The sequence below is a fragment of the Sceloporus undulatus genome, chromosome 1 (genome assembly GCF_019175285.1).
Source record: "Sceloporus undulatus isolate JIND9_A2432 ecotype Alabama chromosome 1, SceUnd_v1.1, whole genome shotgun sequence".
Classification (NCBI taxonomy): Eukaryota; Metazoa; Chordata; class Lepidosauria; order Squamata; family Phrynosomatidae; genus Sceloporus; species Sceloporus undulatus.
This window is the reverse complement of record NC_056522.1, coordinates 159,844,160-159,866,166: the sequence shown is the minus strand read 5'-3', so window position 1 is coordinate 159,866,166 and position 22,007 is coordinate 159,844,160. Positions and strand designations below refer to the sequence as shown.

The 22,007-nt window shown below is 39.4% G+C and overlaps 1 protein-coding gene across 2 annotated transcripts in view; it reads right to left on the bottom strand.

Moving 5' to 3' along the window:
* Positions 1–4,758: 4,758 nt before the first annotated feature.
* Positions 4,759–22,007, bottom strand: part of COG6 (component of oligomeric golgi complex 6) — a 34,826-nt gene continuing 17,577 nt past the window's right edge. The window contains exons 12-19 of one of the 2 annotated variants that reach the window (XM_042439940.1): positions 21,318–21,409; positions 20,432–20,549; positions 19,019–19,150; positions 16,979–17,146; positions 12,222–12,329; positions 10,730–10,783; positions 8,843–8,922; positions 4,760–7,668 (exon numbers count right to left, since the gene is read on the bottom strand). In XM_042439940.1, coding sequence (XP_042295874.1) covers positions 7,521–7,668; positions 8,843–8,922; positions 10,730–10,783; positions 12,222–12,329; positions 16,979–17,146; positions 19,019–19,150; positions 20,432–20,549; positions 21,318–21,409 — 900 coding nt within the window. In that variant the 3' untranslated portion in view covers positions 4,760–7,520. Of the gene's footprint in view, positions 7,669–8,842; positions 8,923–10,729; positions 10,784–12,221; positions 12,330–16,978; positions 17,147–19,018; positions 19,151–20,431; positions 20,550–21,317; positions 21,410–22,007 lie in introns of both variants that reach the window. The other variant, XM_042439948.1, reaches the window with a different exon arrangement.

Genomic DNA, 22,007 nt, shown 5'->3' with positions numbered 1-22,007 from the left:
CTTATTGACAAGGTGTGCTCTGACAACACTTTCAGGACATGGCAATGACAAGACCGAAACAGTAATGTGCAATAAGCCAGAGGCGCTATTTTCAACTTTAATTGTTGTTGAAAAACTGCATGCGATAAAGTCCTGCATTTCAAGGTTTGTCACTACAATGCATGAAGACGTCCACTGGTAATTTATTTTCTCATTGTTCACACTATGCTCCTGGGGAATTTCTTGCAAAAGTGAAAAGATACTTTTTTCTAACAGTCCCAGAAACCTGAAACTACTATAGCCCCTGGGTAGGGGACTCTGGGAGATGTCACACAACCCCCCGCAAAAAAAAAAAAAAAACCCAAACCCCTAACCTTTTTCTGTCTTGATTCATTGTGCAATTCAAGGTGCTGTTGGGAATCTGCTAAGGCCCTGGGTGGTCTAGGTCAGTGTTTCTCAGGCCATCTGATTTGGAGGACTGGCATTTTTCCCCTCCAGTGTGACGGGGATTGACACCATACTGGTGCCCATTTGCTACAATTCTTTCTTTCCAGGAAACTCACCATGGACTGGCAGCCAATGACCCAGGGACCAGCTTGTTTAGGAACCACCACTTTGAGTAGCACTAGTCTAGATATAATATATTTCAGGGACCACTGCCTCCCATAGGTTCCTTTGTGCTCCTGGGGATCAAAGGAACCCCCTATAGTAATGTCATATTCAAAGAGTGCTCAGGAGTGCAAAGAGTGCTCTGTTTGGGGGAAATACTGGAAAACTGGCTAGTTTCCAAGCACAGTCCACTTTCAGAAGCACTGAAAGGCTTATCTCTTTGGACTGGCTTGAGGAGGTCAAGGATAGATTGGCAAAGAGTTAGACGAACTGGGTGTATTTTAATTCTTCAAAGTTGATTTTTTTTAACATAGTTTATAGGTTTGAATGTTTTCCCCTCTCTTATTTATCACTTTCACCCAACCCAAATATCTGGGATAATATCTACCTGACATTGAAACAAAGAGGTTAAATGGACCAGAACCAAACTAAACCGGCAAACCTGCAGAAGCCTTAATTTTATTTATTTATTAAATATTTATTTCATTTATTATATATTGATTTTATATTGATTTGATCTGATTTGATTTCACAGTGTGCAGTCAACTGACTTAACTGGTGGCTTGCTGATTTTCACTGTTTGAGAACAGACAGCAAGGAAAAGAGTCCTAGGCTGCTATCATGAATACTACCGTGAAACTTAATAGGCTTTTGCGTTTCATTTTGCTGATGGATGTTTGTTTGTTATAGCAGTACGCTGATTTCCCTTTCCATAATGGATAGAATGACTGAAACTGGAAGGACAGGAATAGAACAGGAGGATAAAAAGCAGGCATGCAATGCTTAATTTCCAACTTACCTTAAAAGCATTTGTTGTTTAGCAATTAATTAGGGAATGTTCTCTAATAAAACATCCAAAGAATTATTTTTGTCCAGTGATTACCTTTTCAGTTATTCCATGTATATGGTTTATTTAATAAAACTGAAGTTTATTGTTAATACAAATTCTCTTTAAATACAAGATGGAAGAGGGGAAAGCGACATACATTTTTCTTCTTCCTGAGGTCAAAAATAATTATTATGCCATTTGTTTTCAAGGGCAGACATGTTGTGAAGACAAAGTCTAAAGCAAAGTACATTGATTTACAGGAAATTGCTCACTTCCATACATGCTAGTCATTTACAAATGTACTTTTAGTGGGGCCCTTCAGTGCTGATAAGATTTGCACTGGTTGAGCCAAACTTGTTTCCAATAACGTCAGTGCCTCTTAGGAACTTAAATGCCCACTGCTGGTATTCAAAGTTCAGAAAAACATTTGCTTTGCAATAGCCTGCACCGGACAAAAGCTAACTGTTCCCCCAGCTGCAAAGCATTTGCCAGAAAGAAAGAAAAATGCAAACTGAAAAAAGTAGAAAAAAGAGTAGAAAAAGAGTGTGAAGTAATAGTTCTAGGCCAGTGATGGTGAACCTTTTAGAGGCTGATTGCCCAAACTGCAACCCAAAACCCACTTACTTATTGCAAAGTGCCATGTCCCTCTGGTTTTCTAGTAACAAACTCTGTGATGGGCAACGGCACTTGTGCCCACAGAGAGGGCTCTGAGTGCCACCTCTGGCATGCATGCCATAGGTTCGCCATCACTGTTCTAGGCTGTCCGGGGATCCTCAGCACTCTTCTCCAGCACATCTCAAATGTCTTGATTCTTCCTATCTTCTTTCTTGACTGTCCAGGTCTCATGTCCATACATGGTAATATGGAATACAATGGCTTGTATGATTCTGACTTTTGCGCTGAGTTATATGTCTTTGCATTTCAGGATCATTTCTAGTTCTTTCATAGTTGCCCTCCTCATTCTTAATCTTCTGATTTCCTGGCTATAGTCCCTGTTCCGATCCATGTTTGATCCCAGATACGAGAATTCTTTTACTATTTCTATTTCCTCACTCTAGTTTGACAATGTGTAAGTTCTCTGTGGTCATAAACCTGCCCTTGCACTTTCTTCTTTGATCTTCCTTAGTAGCTGTTTCCAGGTCTGTGAGGTTTTCTGCTAGTATTATGGTGCCGCCATCATATCTCAGATTATTGCCATTTCTTCCTCCTATTTTCACTCCTTCTTCTTCCGTGTGGAAGCCTGCTTTCCTTACAATATGTTCTGCTTTTAAGTTGAATAGGTGGGGTGATAGGATGCAGCCTTGTCTGACCCCTTTGCCAATTGGGAACCATTCTGTTTCTCCATATTCTGTTCTGACAGTAGCCTCTTGTCCACAGTACAGATTCTGCATCAGGACTATCAGATGTATTGGCACTCCCATGTCTTTAAGGGCATTCCCTAGTCTTTCATGATCTATACAGACAAAGGTCTTGTTATAGTCTACAAAGCACAAGCTGATTTTTTTTGGTACTCCCTGCTGTGCTCCATTAGCCATCACATATTTGCGATATGATCCCTAGTGCCTCTTCCTTTTCTGACCCCTCCTTGGACCTCTGGGATTTCTCTCTCCATGTATGGTTGGAGCATAATTTTGCTTGTGTGGGAGATTAGTGCTATGGTTCTATAGTTGTTACAGTCTCTTATGTTTCCTTTTTTGTGGATGAGGATGTATACTGATCTTTTCCAGTCTGTTAGCATTCGCTTTGTTTTCCATATCTGTTGACATAATGTCGGTTAGCACTTTTTATCTATTTTAAAAAAGGGACCCTGCTGCCGTTCTCCTTATTCTGGATATGTCCAGAACTGACTACTGTATCATGCTGTGTGTGGAGCTGAATGTTAAAAACAAATCAGAGGCTTGAACTGGTATAGAATGAACTACCTGGTTGTTCATAGGGGCTAAACCATCAGAGCACATAGCACTGACTCAGTACCAGCTGCACTGGTCATCAGTACATTTGCAAGCCCAGCTTCAAGACTTGATCACCTGTAAAGAGTCTGGTACTAGGTAATCTGAAGGACTGCCTGCACCTGATGGGAAATTTCTCAACTCTGTGGGACTGTAGTTCCCCTTATCCTTAACCAGCATAGCCAATGGTGGACGATCATGGGAAGTGCACTTCAACATCTGCAGAATTACGTTTCTCACCCTGATGTATATAAAAGAAACCTCAGGGACATCTCTTTGAGAGTTGATTTTAAAAATGCCTTAAATAAACAAACCTGCCTAGACCTCAAGGCTGTTGAGATTTGGCTTATGTCTGCTAGTAAGTTATGTTAAGTTGGAGGGTGCAATACAGGGCCTTATTTGTGCTGGTCCCATCTCTGTGGAATGTGTGCATGACTCTCTTCCTGACAATATTCAATGGACCTTAAAGACCTAGTTGGTCCAGGCTGCTTTTAACTGACATAACCTCACTTTTCAGTGTCTTTATTACTATGGTGTTTTATATATTTTATTTTTTATTAATTGTTTTACTTTACTTAATTTATATTTTTACTTTGTGAACCATCTGGAGAGGCCTCATCTTGAAAAGTAATATAGAAATGCCTTCAATAAATTAGATAAAATATCCCATCTAGTTATATAAATTGAGGTGACAAGCTGCTTTCCCCATTTTCAAGACTTCCATGTTTTTATTCATGAATATCAGTGAATGAAATCAGTTGTTAATGCCTGTTAATGATACCTTTCAAAAATAGAAATCCTCCTTCTATCCTAATTTTGCACACAGAGAAGGCACTCCTTGCACTCAAGATGGATGAAAATGATTTCATAGGTTTTCTTTCCCAACCATCTCCAAAATGTCTGAAATAACATCAGCCAACATTGTCTCCCTTTGTTTTGTATCAGCAGGAGCCTCTGCCAGATTTTGCTGAGGGCATGACAGGTTAGGATCTAACTCACTTGAAGCTAGCAAAGATTGCATTAAAAGAAGTCACAACTTTTGTTGTCTTTGGCTGATCAAGCCTCCCACTTATTTGTTCAGATGCTATAAATAGCACTTTCACAACTTCTTCCTGTGGAACAGAACCAGCAATGTAGTGAGCCAAGCATTCTTTTACTGTCCAACCCTACCACAAATGTAAAGGAGACTGCTAAGGAAAGCACTGTATTAATGATTTTGGGAGATGCCAATACCTTTTGTTTGCTTCTTGAGCCAAACAACAGTTATTAGCATGGCATTCCTTTATCATTTTAATTCACATTCTCCTACTTTCCTAAGGCTCTATCCTTACAGTGTTTTTTTTATCATCGAAAAAGAACTACAACTGACCATAACTAATCCCTGAGTTCTATATCCTAATGGTAATCTGAATCCAAGCTGTTCCGGCTCCTTTTTTTTAACCACAAAAAAAAAGTGGGGGAGAGAGAGGAATGCTTTTAGCAACATACAGCCACAACTACCTGAACAACAATATCTAAGATGGTAGGATTTTAAAAACATTTTAATTATTTCTACAGGAAACAAACACTAGCCAGAAAGCAGTTTGGATAAATACTTAGTTTTCAGAGACTTCTGATACAGAGCTTCCTTTAGTTTCTTTTTCATATAGTCGCATTAAAAAGCAAACCAACAGCAGTTCTCCCATGTTTGTCCTGGATCCCAGAAGGATACAATTAATCACTGGACATGTATATTTATTGAAATAATTAACAAAAAATATATATCAAGAGCAAGGCATTTTGGCTTCTACCTCCTTCAGTTGCCAAGATTAATTTGAACCGCATACAAGGCCACAGTTTCAAACACACTGTTATTAGCATTCTTAGAGGGTGATGGTATTATACAGTAAGGAGCTGTATGGTGTTATATAGTAGAAACCCCTAAGTCTAAAACTTCCCCCTTTTGTCCAAAATTAATAGACAAAATAAATAAAAAATAAATAAGTCTATAAATCTAATAATTTCCCCTCTGGTCCAAGTATTGGCAAAAAGGATAATTTTTGGATTTATGGACTGAAAACTCTGATACCACACAGCCTCAACTTAGAGGATAATACCATAATCCACTAAAAATGTTGATAGCGTAATGTTCTGCACTGCCATCTTGCATGCAGCTCAGTTTCATATTTGGCAACTGAAGAGGACAGATGCGGAATATGTTAAAGTTCTGTTTTGAATCACTTCTATATATATTTATTTGCAGTATGAAATCTTCAGCACAGTTACTATCCCATAACACAAAGACATTCACATTTGGATGGCAACTTTTATTGGTTTGAGGTATTTTATATAAAAGATATAGGATTTATTTACAGACAATTACTCAGTATTTATTATAAAAGAATAGAGGTCTAGTAACTATATCAAACTGAATCTTTTTTCTATCAACACATTTTTCCAAGGCTGCTTACATTAGCGATTATGCAACTAATTGCTTCATTACCCAGCTAGCTTTTAGATTTTTTTTACAAACATATCAGATTCAAGATCGTTTTAGTTAATCAATGATCTGAAGTGTAAAACATTCACTCATCACATGTACAGATACCTGGAAATTCCCAATCCATGAATTAAAATATCCATGACATATTTCTCCAGGATAAATACTAGTTACATTAGTTCTACTGAATCAATTAGGCAGAATAGCCTTAATTTATAGCCCACAGATTACATTGGAAGATCACTGAGTGTTTGAGTGTGTGGAAAATATCCAGGTTTCCTAAAGCCAGGCATACAGGTTTCATTTACATTGGTGTTGGCATCAAGACGTGAGCCAGGAATTGTAAAACATTATCGATACAACAGGGTAGATCCTACATACCTTATCAAAATAGAATTGATGAATGGTAGTTTAAAATGTTTCAGCCAGTTAAATGCAGCACGAAGTAACAGATAAGCAAGTCCTTTGATTGCTGAATATGATGCTTCTGGTTCATGAGAAGCAGTAATGCTTAGTGTACCTGCATTTTTGGAGTTCTCCTTAGTTAATAAAAAGGAAAACCAGAAACAATACTACATGCCAGCTTAACTACAGGCTGTCCACTGCAGAAATTTTGTCTTCCAAGGTGTGGAGAGAAACAATGGAACAGAGTTTAGAAAAGAAACCTTTCCGGACTACATTCATGCATTGCAATTCCTATCCTATGATGACTGGGAGAAGGACACACAAGCAACATCTATTCTTTCAGTCTCATTTCCGTCACAGATCTTGGGAAAGATACTGCTTTGGACTACAACACCCAGAATTCCACAAGTACCTATCTGAGGGGTTCCAGGAGCTATAATCTAATAGAATAACTTGTTCCAGCCTTCTCTTCCATACTGTATGAAGGGATGCTTTATTGTTTGCAAAGTCAATATTTTTAGAAAGTATTTCATTTGTGACTTAGATTTTCCAAGACTAAAGCTTTGGACTTACAGTATATTTTTGTTGCAAGTATATAAATGGCAGAATGAGATGCATCCAACTACTGGGCTTTTAACTACACTAAGCCAAAGTCTTCTTCCCTCAAGGATTAATAGTTTTCCGAACTACAGTGGACCCTCTCCTTACGTGGGGGATCCGTTCCGGACCCCCCCCCCCCCCGCATAAGGGGAAATCTGCGTATGCTCACACCTCATAGGAAACAATGGGGCACGTGCACACAGGCACGCACACCATTGTTTATATTGTCATGCGGCTTCCGCATGTAATGCGCCCACATATGGCGCGGGTGCACTGTATTAAAGAGCAGAATGGCTAAGTCACCAGAAGCAGAAACAATTCAGGTTGCACTTTATTTTTTCATCAAATTGTTATTGTGCTGTTTTTTTTAAACTTCCCAAGAAACCTGGATATTATCACAATGCTTTTCCAAACATATAATGATGAAACTTTAATTTTAAACCTTGGTGTGTTCATCTTGCATATGTCTATCAACATACTTAACAATTCTGCGATCAATAACTCAGTCTTAGTTCCACTAAAATCAATGGGATTTCAGCCAAATGACTTTGCACACAAGTGTGGTCCAATTGCAGACTGCCAGCAACTGTCAGTGCTTATCATGACTCGCATGGCTGCCTTCAGACCATAAACAATGAGAATACCTTAAGGAATGTCTCTGATGACAAGATTAGGACAGAAGTGCTTGAACTTGATGGGGAGATCTGTGCAATATTGTTTCTGGATCTTTATATTTATTGTCTGGATTCATCGTAGCTGCATAGACTTCACTGTATGCTCTGCAGACAAGTTCTGTGGACAGTTTTATTATCTGCTGTCTAAAAAAAAGCATACCAAAAATGGCTACGTAAGTACACAACTGATGACTATAAAGCAAAAGGTTAACCTCTAAATCTCAAAATCCATGTGCCAATTTCACAAGAGAGAAGCCTTGCCTTTGGTGAAAATATCAGTATGCAAAAGAATCTTGTAGCATCTCTGAAACCAACTGGCTGAGCAAAAAAATTGTAGCATAAACTTTTGTAGACTTGGTCTACTTGCATCTAAGGAAATAGACCAAGTCTATGAAAGCTTATGCTATAACCTCTTTAGCTCAATAAGTCTAAGGTGCTAGAAGTTCCCATTGCATACTAATGTGCCAGAATAACATGGCTATGTCTCTGAATTATATCCCTTTGGTGAAAATAGTAGTACGTAGATCAGAAAAACGTCTGCTGCTCCGCCTCACTGCTGTGGACAAACAGAGCACCTATGCCATTCCCTTAGGATCCTTGAAATAGTACTAACAGCATAAGGCAGCGAGCTGCTACACTTGCTAAATAAGGAAGAGGGAGGGGGCTGAGAAGACGCACACACTGTGGCAAAAGCATTCCTTCCTTATGAAATTTCAAGGTTCTGGAGGTCTGAATTGGAAAGATGGAAAAAGGGCTGTGTGTGCCCATCAATTAAACCTTGCAGTCTCTTCCTGGCCCTTGAGGTCTCTTCCAACTCTATGATTCTATGAAATCATGTTAGGAAACCATTCACCCTCCCATCTGACTTCCACAATCTAGGCAGCGCAAAATCATCAGACATGAGAAGGAGGGCATGCTTTGGGCTCAGCCTTAAGAGCAAGGCTCTTCTTTGGTCCTGGGAGCTGGGTGATGTGAGGGGGCAGGGTTATTGAGAAAGTCACTTTATATATTCCTCACTGTCATGTAGACTCTTTGCCACTCAAAGACTGATAAAAGATGAGTGCATCTGACGTATTCACTGGGTGCAAAAGCTCCTTAAATAACCTTTTACTGCCCCCTATTATGCCATTCCCTGAAACAGTATGCATCCTAGAAGATAGAGGAAGAGGCATGGTGACTTTGGTCAAAACTCTAGGAACCTCTCACCTCTGGTGCAGTGATTGCACATTGTAAAGCGTTTATCCAAAGAGACACAAAGAAGGATAATGAATTCTGTTACAAATCGTCATCTACAATCAGAGACAACCAAAATACTTACTTAACAGCAGTGCTTAGGAGGAAATTTATCTGTGGCATTAGCAGACCATCAGGTGCTGATAAATAACGATCAAACTGGACCTAATATAAACATGAGAAGACCATTACATTCTGTGGATGTGTGAGGGGGGCAGGAGGAGAGAAAGGGAGAGAGTGCCAATGTACAATTTATAGATTTTCTTGTCAACATGAGATTCAGCTGGCATCACTCAAGGCCATGAAACATGAAATTGCCCCCAAATGTCTAGGGGACTTGGAGAGCTTTCCAGAAAATATTGCCCCCAAATGTCTAGGGGACATGGAGAGCTTTCCACAAAATTTTGGGTGGAAAGTTTTAGTGAAATTTAAAAAAGTGTAAAATGGCTCAGGAAGCCTACACTCCACTCTGATCGGACATGGTGAAAATATGTCACATGTCTCTAGAGAGCATTTGGGGGCATAAGAGGCTTTGTGTTGGGGGGGGGGGTTGGTGGAGGATGAGGCCCTCCAAAGTCTCTTGTGGGCGGTGGGTTAATGTGTTCCCCTAGCCTTGAGGTTTCCCACCACTGAATTAGAAGCATATTCTCTCCACAATGTATTGTAAACATTTGGGGTGTGGGATAGGGAGATTATCTCAAAAAGCAGCATATCTGCTGGCACCTAGTACATATTGAAAGAAGGAGTGCTTCTTCCTAGTTGTATTGCAAAATGATTGTAAGGGAGCCTCAGTGTATCTTTTGAGGCCAATATAGAAATACATTATGAAATTAACTCTAGGGCAGGAGTGGGTAACTGCCAAGAGTTGAGAAGGATCCATCAGCCACCTCCTGCAGGATCTTAGAGGGCTGCATTCCACTGCTGTGTCTTACACTTTCCTGTCTTTCCCTACTCATTTTTTTTTATTTTTTAATCTCCCCTACTTTTTTTAGTTTCACTAAGAATTACTCCCACACTCTGTAGGTCTGAGAAAGGTCCAGATGGCTGGCCACTTTTACCACTCCTCTGGCTGTTTTAAGCGCAGGAAAGGCAAAACTTTCAGCTTGGGACTAGGCTGTTGGAGAGCATTTTTAGGTGTTTTTGTTCATTGACCCCTAGTTTGGGGGCAGGGAGACTGAAAAATAGTGTTGGGGGTCTGTATGATACAGCCTGTGGGTTACACTTCCACCCCAGCTGCCAGGTATCCCCTCATAAGTCTCTGTTCTTTCCCACGAATCATTATATGGCCTTCATTACTTTGTAAAGAAAAGTTCAACATCCTGCTCCTTACTGCTAACCTTTAAGTATGCAAGACCTTTTTCTTTATTTCTCTAGCTCAAAGTAAAACAATAGAAAATAGTAATTAATAGAACAACAGACATATCACAGCATGACACACTAGAAAGGTTAGGTCAGAATGGAATTTGGTGACTATCTCTTTTATGTGTTCTAGCTCCAACAGGCCTCCCTGGAAGAAGATTAACCATCCATTAAGAAGCCAAGCCCTCCCTCCAGTTCATCTGCCTTGGTCCAGGCCTTGGAGGTAGAGAAGAACTGCTGGACCTCATCCCCTTCCCCACCACCACTCCCTTCTCCTTTTGTGTCGTGCCTTTTTAGATTGTAAGCCTGAGGGCAGGGAACTGTCCGATTAAAAAGATTGTATGTACAGCGATGTGTAAATTTACAGCGCTTTATAATTAAAGGTTAATAATAATAATAATAATAATAATAATAATAATAATAATAATAATACCAAGTAAGTACATTATTAACCATTATTACAAGGGACATATTTGCTTTTACCCTCTAAAGCATCAAAAACAGTGGCAACAACAGAAGCATCACCACCACCTCCATCATCACGCTACTGTCCAAAATGACAAAGTTTATTTTAAAACATAACACAGCTAAATATGAAATACCAGTATCTTACCATTGCAGCTTTTAAGGACATAGCATCCATACTAGGTATATTTGCCAAGGGGCCCTAGAAATACAGCAGAACTAATTAAATACATATATACAATTAGTGTATCTCTGTGTATATCACTGCTAAAGTCTAATGAGAATGTTTACCATAGCAAATCCAAGGAATTGTGTGTTTGTTATATTGACTGAGTCCTTGCTTTAAAGCTTTTTTTCCACACACTCATAAGGTATAAGAGGCCCCCAGAACAGTTTTCAAAGGTAAGCAATAGGACAGTCCCTGTCCTGCTCAGCCTAACAACCCAAAAGGTACAAGACAAAAGTTAAGGAGATTGGGATGGTGGGGGAAAATTCACATACAGTTCATCTGTTTAAAACCTATCCCTGTGGATCCCTGGACTATACAAATGAATATTTCCATGAATATATAATATAACATGTGAATCTTGCTCTGTGTTCCTAGGGTGGAGAAAACAATACTGTTCAAAAGCCATGTGGATTATGTGAGAAGCTTCAACTGCCAGAAAGGGAGAGAGAAGATCATTATTGAGCCTGTGATGGGCAGAGGGACCTAGAACCCTAGAAGATCATGCAAAACACGATCATGCTATTTTATGCCTCATCTACACAGTGTAGTGTAGTGGTTTGAGTGTTTGACTATGACTCTGGAGACCAGGGTTCACATCCTGGCTCAGCCACTGGGTGACCTTGGGCAACTCGCACTCTCTCAGCCTCAAAGGGTGACAATGACAAATCCCCTCTGAAGAAACTTCCCAGAAAACCTTGTGACCATTTCGCCTTAGGGTTGCTTTAAGTCGGAAATGACTTGAAGGCACACAACAACAACACATTCAAGACATATAAAACAGGCTTGCTTTCCAAGTCTTGAGAATCAAATATTCTTTCTTTCCTTTCCTTACCCCAAAACAGTCAAGCATATGGTAAAAAACTGTTTATCTTCACAAATGTGGAGGCAAGACACTGGGGTCATGAGTGGAGAAACTGAAGGAAACAACAATTTCCCAAATACCTTTGATGAACCAAGTTGTTACTTACCATAATATTTAAGTTACTGTCATTCATTCTATGATTTTTGAGGAGCTACTATATTTCATCTGTGTATCAGTATTCCACACAAAGCACAAAAAAACCAAAATTAAAGATTGGGATTTAAAGAATGACTCCATTATGTCCATGTGTTCTGGGAAAATTGGGATGCTAATTGTTTTAATTTGAAAGGGTTTTCAAAGCCAGACCATTATTTTGTCTTTGAAAGTTCTGAAGTCGCACTATAGATCCCACTACAATTTAGTCAATTACTTAAAATTATGTTTTGCAACACTGAAAGAATTCCTACAACTTAAGAGAGACATACAGGCATATTCTCATGTCTTTATTGGACATGTTATCAGATTGCAGCTTAATTGCATAATAACAGCAAGCTACTCACAACAACATAGAAATCAGTGAGATTCAGGATTTCCAAAATTACACCGTACCTGTTCTGGTTTGTGCTGCTGTACAACATTATATATGGAACTCAATCCCACTCTAGTTAATACATAGGAAGCTTGTTCATTTATAAGGGTATCCAAGTGTGCTTCAATCTGAAATACAAGAAATGTTTATTTATTAGGATTGTGTTTAAAGTCATTGCTCATTCCTGAAATTAGGCTCAAGAAAACCAGTTTAATACAACAAAACCGTTTTTACTATAGTACAAAATTCAGTATTTTTAACACCCAAAGCAACTACAGACTTTAGGTTTTTTAAAAAATATATATGTTGGCTAAATGTTTATTACTTGATGTCAGCTCTTCTTCCCTTTGTAACCAAGTACTTACCTAGCAATGATCTGTGTACACCTTAATTAACCCATAGTTTATGAATTTTAAGGACAACTGACTTGCTACCTCTTCAACTGGAGAAACTGTAATACAGTCGGCCCTCCATATCCACAGATTCTGCATCCATGGATTTAGCCATCCACAGCTTGAAAACAGTTTTAGCAATCCAAAAAGCAAACCTTAATTTTGCCATTTTATATAAGGGACTCCATTTTACCACACCATTCATTGTTTTTAATGGGACTTGAGCATCCACAGATTTTGATATCCACAGGGGGTCCTGGAACCAAACTCTAGCAAACACCAAGGGACCACTGTAGTAGATCAGTAAGGGAAAAGCATTAATAGTATGTAAGATTCCCAGTCAAATTCCTGAATGCTACTCATTTTCTCAAACCTCTCTCTACGTTGGGGTAGAAATCATGCAGACCTCCAGAAGTTGCCAAGATGTAACTCCTAGCATTCTACACCACTAGCTATGCTATTTTGGACTGATGGGGCTTACAGTAAAGCATCTGGACAACTGCATGATTTCCTTCCCTGTGCTATGTAACACCAGCATTTCTCTGACTGTGACCAGCTTTGAAGTTAAGACTGAATTGGAGGCTCTTTTGAACACCTCCACCATTAGAGGTAAGGCAGGTTATTGTTGTTGTTGTTAACTGCCCTCAAGCCATCCCCAACTCATGGTGACTCTATGGCCCCCTTACCCCCCACTGCTCAGCTTATGTCTTCTGACTTCCCTGACTGAGTCTAAACATCTGATGTGTGCTCTTCATCTTTTTTCTACTACCCTCTACCTTTCCTGGCATCATTGTTTCTTCTAATGAATCATGTCTTCTCATGATGTGGCCAAAGTATGACAGTCTCCGTTTTTGATTTCCAGGGAGAGTTCAGGCTTGAGATGTTCTAGGACCCATTTGTTTATCTTTTTGATGCTCCACGGTATCCTCAGCACTCTTCTCCAGCATCACATCTCAAATGAGTTTATTTTCTTTCTGTCTGCTTCCTTCACTGTCCAGCTTTCACATTTGTACATGGTAACTGGAAATACAATGGCCTGAACGATTCTGACTTTAGGGTTCAGATGTATGTCTGCTCTTCACTATATTTTCCAGTTCTTTCATAGCTGCCCTTCCCATTCCTAGGCCGGTTACAAACCGGCATTTGGGACGTCCAGAGGACGTCCCATTTTAAAAAAGGGGTGTCTCTTCTAGACGCCCCTGGGCCTAATACGGACTCCGTCCGTACAAGATGGCGCCGGCCCTTCTACATGACCGGCGCTATCTTTGCGTATCGGACGCTGAGCGTCCGTACGCGTCGCATCCTTTGTGACGTAGCGAGTGCGCCCCTGGCGCCTCGCTACGTCGCAAACGCGACTCTAAAAGAAGCTCCATTTTGGAGCTTCTTTTTCGGTCCGCACGGGAGCCGCGCCGTGTGGAGGCTCTGGCTCCCCCGCGGACTAACCGGCGGCGGTCTGTAACCCGCCCTAGTCTTCTTCTTATTTCTTGACTGCAGTCTCCATTCTGGTTAATGTCTGATCCTAGATATGGGAATTCTTTAACTATTTCAATTTCCTCATTGTCTAAATTGAATTTGTGTATTTCTTCTGTGGATATTATTTTTGTTTTCTTTATGTTCAGCATCAGACTTGCCTTTGCACTTTCACTTTTGACCTTCCTTATTAACTGTTCCAATTCCTGAATGTCTTCTGCTAATATTAGGGTGTTGTCTGCATAATTGAGGTTTTAAATGTTGCTTCCTCCTGTCTTCACTCCTCCTTTTTTTTATTCTAATCCTGCTTTTCTTATTATGTTTTCAGCATATAACTTCCCTTTGCCTACTGGCAAATCTGTTTCCCTGAATTCTGTTCTGACGGTGGCCTCATGTCTTTGAATGCATTCCATAGCTTTTCATGACCTATACAATCAAAAGCTTTGCTGTAGTCTATAAAACACATGCTGATTCTTTTTGGGAATTCTTTGGTGCGCTCTAGTAGCCATCACATGTTTGCAATGTGGTCCCTAGTGCCCCTTCCTTTTCTGAATCCTGCTTGCATCTCTGAAATTTCTTTCTCCATGTGTAGTTGGAGTCTATGCTGCAAAATTTTGAACATTATTTTCCTTGCATGTGAGATTAGCACTATTGTTCCATAGGTACTGCAGTCTTTGTATCTCCTTTCTTGTGGATTGGTATGCATATCAAGTGTTTCCAGTCTGTTGGCCATCGTTTGTTTTCCATATTTGTTGGCATATTTCAGTTAACAGTAAAGTTGCATCTGTCTGTAAGCACTGTAGCAGTTCAACTGGAAAATCATCTGTTCCCAGTTATTTATTTTTTTCCCCTCTCCTTTATTGCAGATTCCACTTCACTTCTTAGAATTTGGGGTTCGTCTTCATACGTCTCCTCATTCCAAGTATCATTCATTCCCCCATCTCTTTTTTATAACTCTTCTGTGTATTGCCTGCAGTGCTCCAGTGTCTTTTTATTTCTTCTTGTTCTTTTTTTTCTCCATAGAGCATCCCTGCCCTCAGTTTGAATTTGGTTTTAATTTCTCAGATCTTTTGATACAGGTCTCGCGCTCTTCCCTTTTTGTTGTTTTCTTCTATTACTATGCATTGATCATTGTAGTATTTCTCCTTATCCCTGTGTGTCAAACGTTGGAGAGTTGTGTTCATGCTTCTGGCTTTGTTCCTATCTCTATTTGCATTTGTTTTTCTTTTTTCTTTTATTGCATGAAGTGTTTCATTTGTCATCTATTGCTTCTTATCTTCTTTTTGGCCACTGATAGTGTTTTTTTGCATTCATTCTTAATTATGTCTTTGACTTCTGTCTACAGTTCTTAAGGTTCTTGGTCAATTATACTCAATAGTTCAAATCTGTTTCTCACATTGTCCCTGAATTTGTCTGAAATGTTATTCAGGTCATATTTTGGTATAATGATGTTTTTTTCTTTCTTCTTCAGCATAACTCTGACTTTTGTTATGAGCAGTTTGTGGCCTGTGCACAGTCAGCTCCTGGTTTGGTTTTGGCCACAAGGATAGAGCTTCTCCATCTTCTACTTTCAATTATGGAGTCTATCTGATTTTTGTGTTCATCATCTGGTGATGTCCAGGTGTATAATCTCCTATCTGGTTGTATGAAGCCGGTATTTGTATATACTCAACTATAAGTCGACCTCATGGCTAGGTTTTGGGGCCAAAATTATGGATTTTGATATGGCCCATGGACAAGTCAAAGGTAAAACTTTGGGGGAATGAAACAAAGCAAAGTTTCCAGCAGAAAAGCAAAGGAAAACAATGCCAAAGCACTTATAAAATATCAGTAGAAATAAGTGTTTGTATTTATACTGAAGGCAAGATGGATTAGAGAATAGAGGGGGAGTCAGTGATTCCAGGACAGATTACGCTCTTACCTTTCACTAGGGAATGGTTCCTTTTTTGGTAAGAGTTAAAGCACAGTATTTACATTAACCCATGGATAAGTCAACTCATTTTTGGGGGGTCAATTTTTTGATTTAAATTTCTAGACTTATACATGAGTATACACAATACCTTAGATTGTTGATGTCCCTTATTCCTATTTTCACTCCTCTTTCTTCTCACTTGCTAGCACTGCAAATGATGCTGGATACTGAATGCATCTCTTACTGTGCTGCTGAAGATATACACATGACTGAGAGCAGGTTGTACACATCATTACCTATTTCCTTGCTCTCCAATGCCTTGGAAACAGCTCTCTGTGCATGCATAAGGTGGTACTATAAGTCTTCAAAGATACAAACTTGAGGGGTAGCACTGGGATCTGTTGCAGCTATGTCTCTTGATGTAGGATCTTAGCCAATGTCACATGCAGTTTTACATTAGCAAATAAAAAAACTGTAATATGTATGTCTATTTATATATCCATTTATGTAATATCCATTATTAGATGCTCTGTTTCTATAATATATTAAGGCCTGTTTCACAAAAAAAAAACAACAACCCCTAATTGATTAGTTGGAGATTAATCTCTACCATTCAGTTCTGAGGTTCACTGGATCTCTGGTTCAGCAAAAACCTATTAGTAACATCTAAATATGCACAATGCAACTACTCCTAAGAGGGACCATATAAAACAAAGATGGAGATTCTATCCAATAAAGCAAATGGTGGATTATGACAGCATATTGTGCTGCCTTTCTTTTAAAATTAGCTCATGTTGCAGGAATGGCTGAGCTTTACATTTCCTTGCTTCACTGCCTAGGGGTTCTTTTATCTTAACTCCCCATTAATGAAGTTTTTTGTGGTTGTATGCATCTGTATGTTTGCTTTATATATAAAGCTGTGAGGATACACACATTTATGTTTTATTTCCTGTTAATGTTTAATGGCAAAGAAAACACCAGGAGATTGACTTTGGGCATTTACCTGATACTGTAACATTTCTAGTCGTTTATCTGTGAATTCAAACAGAGCTAGTGTTGTCCTCATCATATGAAGTGAATTCACCATGAAGGTTGCCATGTCAGCAGATCCTAAGTTACTAGCAGACACAGTACAAATCTGTAACAGCGGATCCAGCACACAAGAGAGAACCTAAAAAGAAGACAGGAGGGGGAGAAAAGCACACATAAAAGAAATACTGTATCTGATAACAAGTCTTGGGTATTTCCTGTTCTATTAATTTCCCAAAGAAGAGGGGCAATGATGAAAAAGAAAATCATGTCAATCTCTCAGAGAAGACTCAGTTATTACGAACACGTTCTGTCAGTTGTTTAAGCAACCTTAGGCTGGTGATGCTTGATTGGAAGAAGGATGCTGCAAAAGTAAGTTGTAGAAGCAATGCCAGTTCAGAACAGAAGGCATTTAATCGTGCTTGGTGGTCATATTTAAAGGTGCTCAGGGGAAATGATCAATAAGGATGCACATCAGACCCACATAGCAGTAGAAAAGGCTGCCAGGCAAATTTATAGAATGTCTTCCTGGGCAGTTTGCAAAGTAAGGTTCAACAAACATCAGTCTGGGATGCCTCAGGGTGGCTGTGATATACAGCCGTCCCTCCTTATCTGTGGACTTGCCATCTGTAGATTCAGCCATTCATTGAGCTCAAGCCTGCATTGTCCCCAACGACGGCATATGCATATGGCCACACTGCCACTAGGGACAATGAGTCTTGTTGTTCCTAATGGTGGCACCGCCACATGCACACACCACCACTGGGGACAACGGGGGCTGTCCCTAATAGTAGTGCACCCATGTGCAAGCGTTGTCATTAGGGACAATGTGGATCTGAGCATCCACAGATTTTGGTATCCACAGAGGGAGGGGTCTTGAACAGATTCCTGCAGATACCAAGGCTGACTGTACACCTAAGCCCAGGACAGAATCACTCATTGTGAGTTGCAAAGCATGACTTTCAGAGCTCTGTTTTTAACAAGTAATTGCAGACTCCAATAGTCATAACTGTTGTGTATCTTCAAGTTGTTTCTGACTTAAGGAAACCCTGAGGTCACAGAGTTTTATTGACTGAATTTGTTCAGGGGGGTTCACCTTTGCCTTCCTCTGAAGCTGATGACTTGTTCAATTTCACTCAGTAGGTTTCCACAGCTGAGCGAGGGCTCAAACCCTGGTCTTCCAAGCGTCCTAGTCCAACACTCAAATCACTACACCACAATGGCTCTCCATAGTTACAGAGACTGAAATGCATCAAATAAGCATGTTAGATGAAACCTTAGAAATAGTGATCTCCTGGAGACAACCTGAGCAGTAGTAATGATTGATCATCCTTTAGACACTGTCCTAAATTTGTTGTTTCAGATCAGGATATAACCCTGGCAGGATTCAGCTAATCTCCTCCACTATTCGTCCTTTTATATGTGAAAAGGGCATTTTTTGCATCTTAATCTCACTCCCCTTGCCTCAGTTCTCACTTCCCTGATTCATAAGGAGGTACTAGAAAAATAAATGGCATAATGGGACTTGTTTACAGTAGCCTCATGGAGAGTTTTCTGTACAACTCTGCAATGGACTTGGGAGACACTTGTGATATGAGCTGATTTTTAGAAAAGCAAAAAACCTACTAGAATGAGCCAAAATGAGAGCCAGTGTGGCATAGTGATTTGAGTGTTGGACTATGACTCTGGAAGCCAGGATTCAAATCCCAGTAACTCATGAAACCAACTGGGTGATCTGAAGCAAATCACACTCCCTCAGCCCCGGAGGATGGCAAAGGCAAACCCCTTCTGAAGAAATTTGCCAAGAAAACCCCATGATAGGGTCGCCATAAGTCAGAAATGACTTGAAAGCACACAACAACAGGTTAAGAACATGGAAATAATTGTTCTTCCCACGAAAAATAGGGGAAGTGGGAAAAGTTAATGCTATCTGGCAAGAAAAGGCCCTGCATCCGTCTGTCAAACTGTTGTGGCTTGGCAATTTTAGATTCACAAACGGTAGCCATTAATTTACCTGTACAAAATCAGCTTGACGAGTATCCAAAGGAATAACACATGAGTCATGGGAGGCTAGAACCTCACGCAGCAGAGCAAGTGTCTGATTCAGTGCAGAGCTTGGACCAAGATCTGCAGGTGGCAATTCAATCTGCAAAACAAACAAGAATAATGAATCTTGTAATACCACAAATTTAGAAACTCCTTACATGTGATCCTAACAACATACAGAAAGCGCATGTCTCCCAAAATCTCACTTATGTATAGTATATAGTAGAGCAATGTTTCTCAAGCTATCTGATGTGGGGGAGTAGCAATTACTGCCCTCCAGCATGCCAAAAACTGGTATTATGTTTGCGCCATATGATAATGTAATATTTATTTCGTACCTGCCTCTCCCTATGGACAAGGCAGGGAACAACAACAAATTAACAAATACACAACATCAGTTAAAAACATTCATTAATTTAAAAAGACAAATAAGATACATACCTATTAAAACAATCCAAATTTAAAATTCATAGTTTAAAAATCACAATTTAAAAATCATCTGTATGGCCTATTTGCATAGTTTCCAGGGAATCCAGTGCAAATTGGCAGCTGATGGCTCGGACCACCACTTTCAATAGTAGCCAACTAGAGGACTCCAGTTTTTCTACTGTAAAACTATGTCTGTTCTCTGTAGAGCTAACACAACTCTGATCCCTCTACACTGTTTCTTGTTTGCTCCACTTTTTCCCAACAGGAAAAGGTAATTTGGACCTCTGGGCCAGCCATGTTCTCTACCAAACCTGGGGTGCCATGGAAGTGAACACTGCAGCTATTGGCTCATGATGCAGAATAGAACTGCTCTATTATCTTTAATAATCCATTTATAAAATCTGTATAAATGTCTTTGTCCAGAGGATGCATTTAAATTGTTAAGAAACATTTCAAATCTATCTTTTAATGGGACAAAAGTGGGACATCTACATGATACAATCAAAATATTTTGAAACTGATGTTCAGTTGCAACGTCTACATAAAAACAACAGTTCATGAGAAGTCTCCAAGATGCTTAGCCATTTTCTCAGTCCAATAATTACCCCTTATCTTAAAAAAAATATTGTTCTGAAATTAAATCTGCAATGATATCAGATGAAAGGAAGTGGCATAAGCAAGACAGCCAAAACTAAATGACCCAAGACTGCTAATGGTTCAAGGAGCCTGGCTTTAAATCTGAGAGAACAACAGAGTCTGAACTGCAGAGCAGTGAAGCTACAAACTACTTCTGCATAGTTTACAGACCTTGGTTGCCACCTTGCAGTATAGAGGCTCTTTGGCTGGCACTTACTGAAAAGCACCACATAAATATCAAGACTACTCTATGGCAGTAGTAGCATGTGCGCATAAGGTGATGGGGCAGGGAGATGACTCATCTATGAAAACAGACCTTATCCATCAGTTTACTTGCATGAAGGCTCAGGCTGTTAAAGAATATCTTTTTACTCAACAGATGCATCTCTTCTATTGTTGTTAACAGTACAGCTGCACTGCTTCCCACAATATTACTGAAAAAAAGAAGGGACAGAAAAAACTGAAATTATATTCTTACATTCAAAATTGCTGTGATGAAATATAAAATGTATCTTATTTAGAATAACCTTTCTGTTGTGGACTATACATTTGTTCATGTTAAAGAATATACAGTTTTGAAGTTAAGACTATAAAAGTGGGGATGGAAAACATTCCTCTTCTAGATGTTAAGACTGCAAATCCCAAAAATCTCAAGCAGCACAGCCGAAGATGACTGATGCTGGGAACTGTCGTCCACAAACTTCAGCAGAACCACATGTTCTCCACTCATGCCATGATGCCTACCAGAATGTAATGCACTCATTTTAGAAATTCTGCAGAACACCAGAAATGCAGAAGGAATTTAAAGCTGCATGTCCTGCAAAAATAGGCATCTTTTCTAAAGACGATGTCAGCCAAACAAGGCCACCAATATTAGTACAATGATTACTATTATTACTTCAAATACAAATAGACAAGGACACAGGTGAGAACCCAGAGGAATTATTTTAAATAACAAGCTAATCTGGAAAAAAATTAATGGACTTTGTACAATAACATGGAGATATGTTTATAAATTAAATTCAACTATCAATAATGGGAAGATCAACTTTTCAAAAAGTGTGGTTGTTTGTTTTAATAAAAATAGCTTTTGAGGAAAGGACTACTATTACTTTTTTTTCTCTCTTCAAACTCACACATTCTTAGCACTGCAGTCTCAAGACAAAGGAAAGCATTTTCTTTTAGATTTTGCATTTGCTTACCTGATGGTGTGGTGATAGAATTTGAGAAGATTAGATATTTTGTATAGGAGGACTGCTCCAGGTTCACCCACTATCACCTGTTCAATTCTAACCTATGTTGACACACAAAAACACATGCTTAATTTGTAAGACATATATATTTTTAAATTCTATATAACTTTGTATCAATGTACAAGTAAACTGCAAGAAAATAGAACCATTTTAGATTCCAGGACCCTGGCTCGGTGACCAGCAACCTGTGGAGCCCATATTTCATATCTCATGTCTAGAAACAACTTATTTTTGTCGAGAGATTGATGACCTTTTAAGAACACTAAGTCAGGTTCCCAGGAGAAAAGGAGCAGGTACGTATACAGCTAATGGGACAATCAAATCTAGATGGGTGAGCTAAGTCCTCCTTTTCCCCCTCAAGTCATATGCATTTCCATTTGCACTTTGAAACAAATGCTCTCCTTGCACTGAAAGTAGTAAGTCAGTCAACATCTCTCCCTAAGCCCTGTTGTGTTCCCTGCCAAACCTCCCTGTCCATCCACCTTGAGATATCCTGATCCAATCACTGTTTTTGTTATACTAAGGTTAAAGCAATCAACCAGACCACGATCCCATTGTTGATTCCTAGGAAAGGAAATCCAATCTTTGTTACTTGGCAAGATAGCCCACTGCTTGGGGCTAGATTTCAGGCATTAGTAT